The sequence below is a fragment of the Pygoscelis adeliae genome, unplaced genomic scaffold (assembly GCF_000699105.1).
Source record: "Pygoscelis adeliae isolate BGI_AS28 unplaced genomic scaffold, ASM69910v1 Scaffold336, whole genome shotgun sequence".
Classification (NCBI taxonomy): Eukaryota; Metazoa; Chordata; class Aves; order Sphenisciformes; family Spheniscidae; genus Pygoscelis; species Pygoscelis adeliae.
The window spans coordinates 311,142-312,358 of NW_008824938.1; the positions used below are offsets into that span (position 1 = coordinate 311,142).

Here is a 1,217-nt window from a genome sequence, read left to right on the forward strand (position 1 = left end):
GGGGCGGGGGGGGGCAGTGAGCAAGCAGCTGTGTGGTACTCGGTTGCCAACTGAGGTTAAACCACCACACAATTTTATACCAATGTACACAGGCCAGTTCTTGCATCATGTAACATGACCTGCTTTACAGAAAGTATAATAATGTACTGAATTCTATTAATTAATTTTACATCAAAACTATTTTAGACAAGTGTTTAAGCATCGTTCATTTTATTCTAATGATTAAGGACATTAGATACTAATCTAAATTGATAATCAGCTAGTATGCAGTAAGTACACCAGATTAAACTTTAGTAAAAAGACAAACTTAATAGCACAAAATTACAAGGTTTATAATCTTCCTTGCTGCTTTAGAACTATACTTCCTTGACAAAGTTTGTGCTTTCTTAAGTCATTCTTAATTTCAATATAACATACAAAGTAAAAGAGGAATAATCACACAAACTGGAAAAACTCACCTTAACCTTTTCATTATCCAAAAGTCCAAGAAAGTTAAACGATGCAAAGTTTATACATTCCCTGCCATTAACAGTGATTATATGGGTGGGAGGACTGAAAAAAAATTACAGACCTATTGTTATGAATGAACAGTTGCCGTTTTCATAAACAGTCAAACAGTACAGGAGTTTTGTTTTTCAACAGTAAAAAATACACTTCAATACTACAAAATCAAAAGTTTCAATTAATCACTTAAGAGGGTTCAGAAGTCTCAAAGCTAAGCCAAATACAAAACCTTATGTCTGCCCATTTTTGTATGTGTTGTCAAGTATTACAGTTGAGATCCTATACTATTCCTCAGACACAATAGTTTCAACAAGCTTTTCCCATGTGGAAACTAGCACTGAGCAATTTTCACAATCAAAATTAAACACGGCTGCTCAAATGTCAAATGCCTGTGCACAGCTGCTCCAAATCTGGTTGCTGACAATATTTCAATGGCTACATTTGGCATGCAAAGCAAATAAACTTTAAGTCCAAGCTATTCACTACAAGTTAAGAAAAACACTGAACTGCCTGAACTTCACTTAAAAAAACTCCAAGATTTTGTTTTATATCTGTTCACTTTCAAAATTAAGCACACGTTGCTTCAACCAAGCAATTACAAAACTTACAAAACAGCTTTGAAAAGCTTTCAGTTAACACAGTGCATGTGCCCTGCATCTTCATCACTGTCATTCCATGACATTAAAGTGACACAAGCTGAACCTGACCCCACG

At 34.9% G+C, this 1,217-nt stretch overlaps 1 protein-coding gene across 1 annotated transcript in view; it reads right to left on the minus strand.

Annotated features, from left to right (window-relative positions):
* The window catches only part of SPTLC1 (serine palmitoyltransferase, long chain base subunit 1), a 41,158-nt gene that overhangs the window by 24,803 nt on the left and 15,138 nt on the right, over positions 1-1,217 (minus strand). Inside the window, exon 4 of the mRNA XM_009325375.1 lies at positions 459-552. Coding sequence (XP_009323650.1) covers positions 459-552 — 94 coding nt within the window. The remainder of the gene's footprint in view (positions 1-458; positions 553-1,217) is intronic.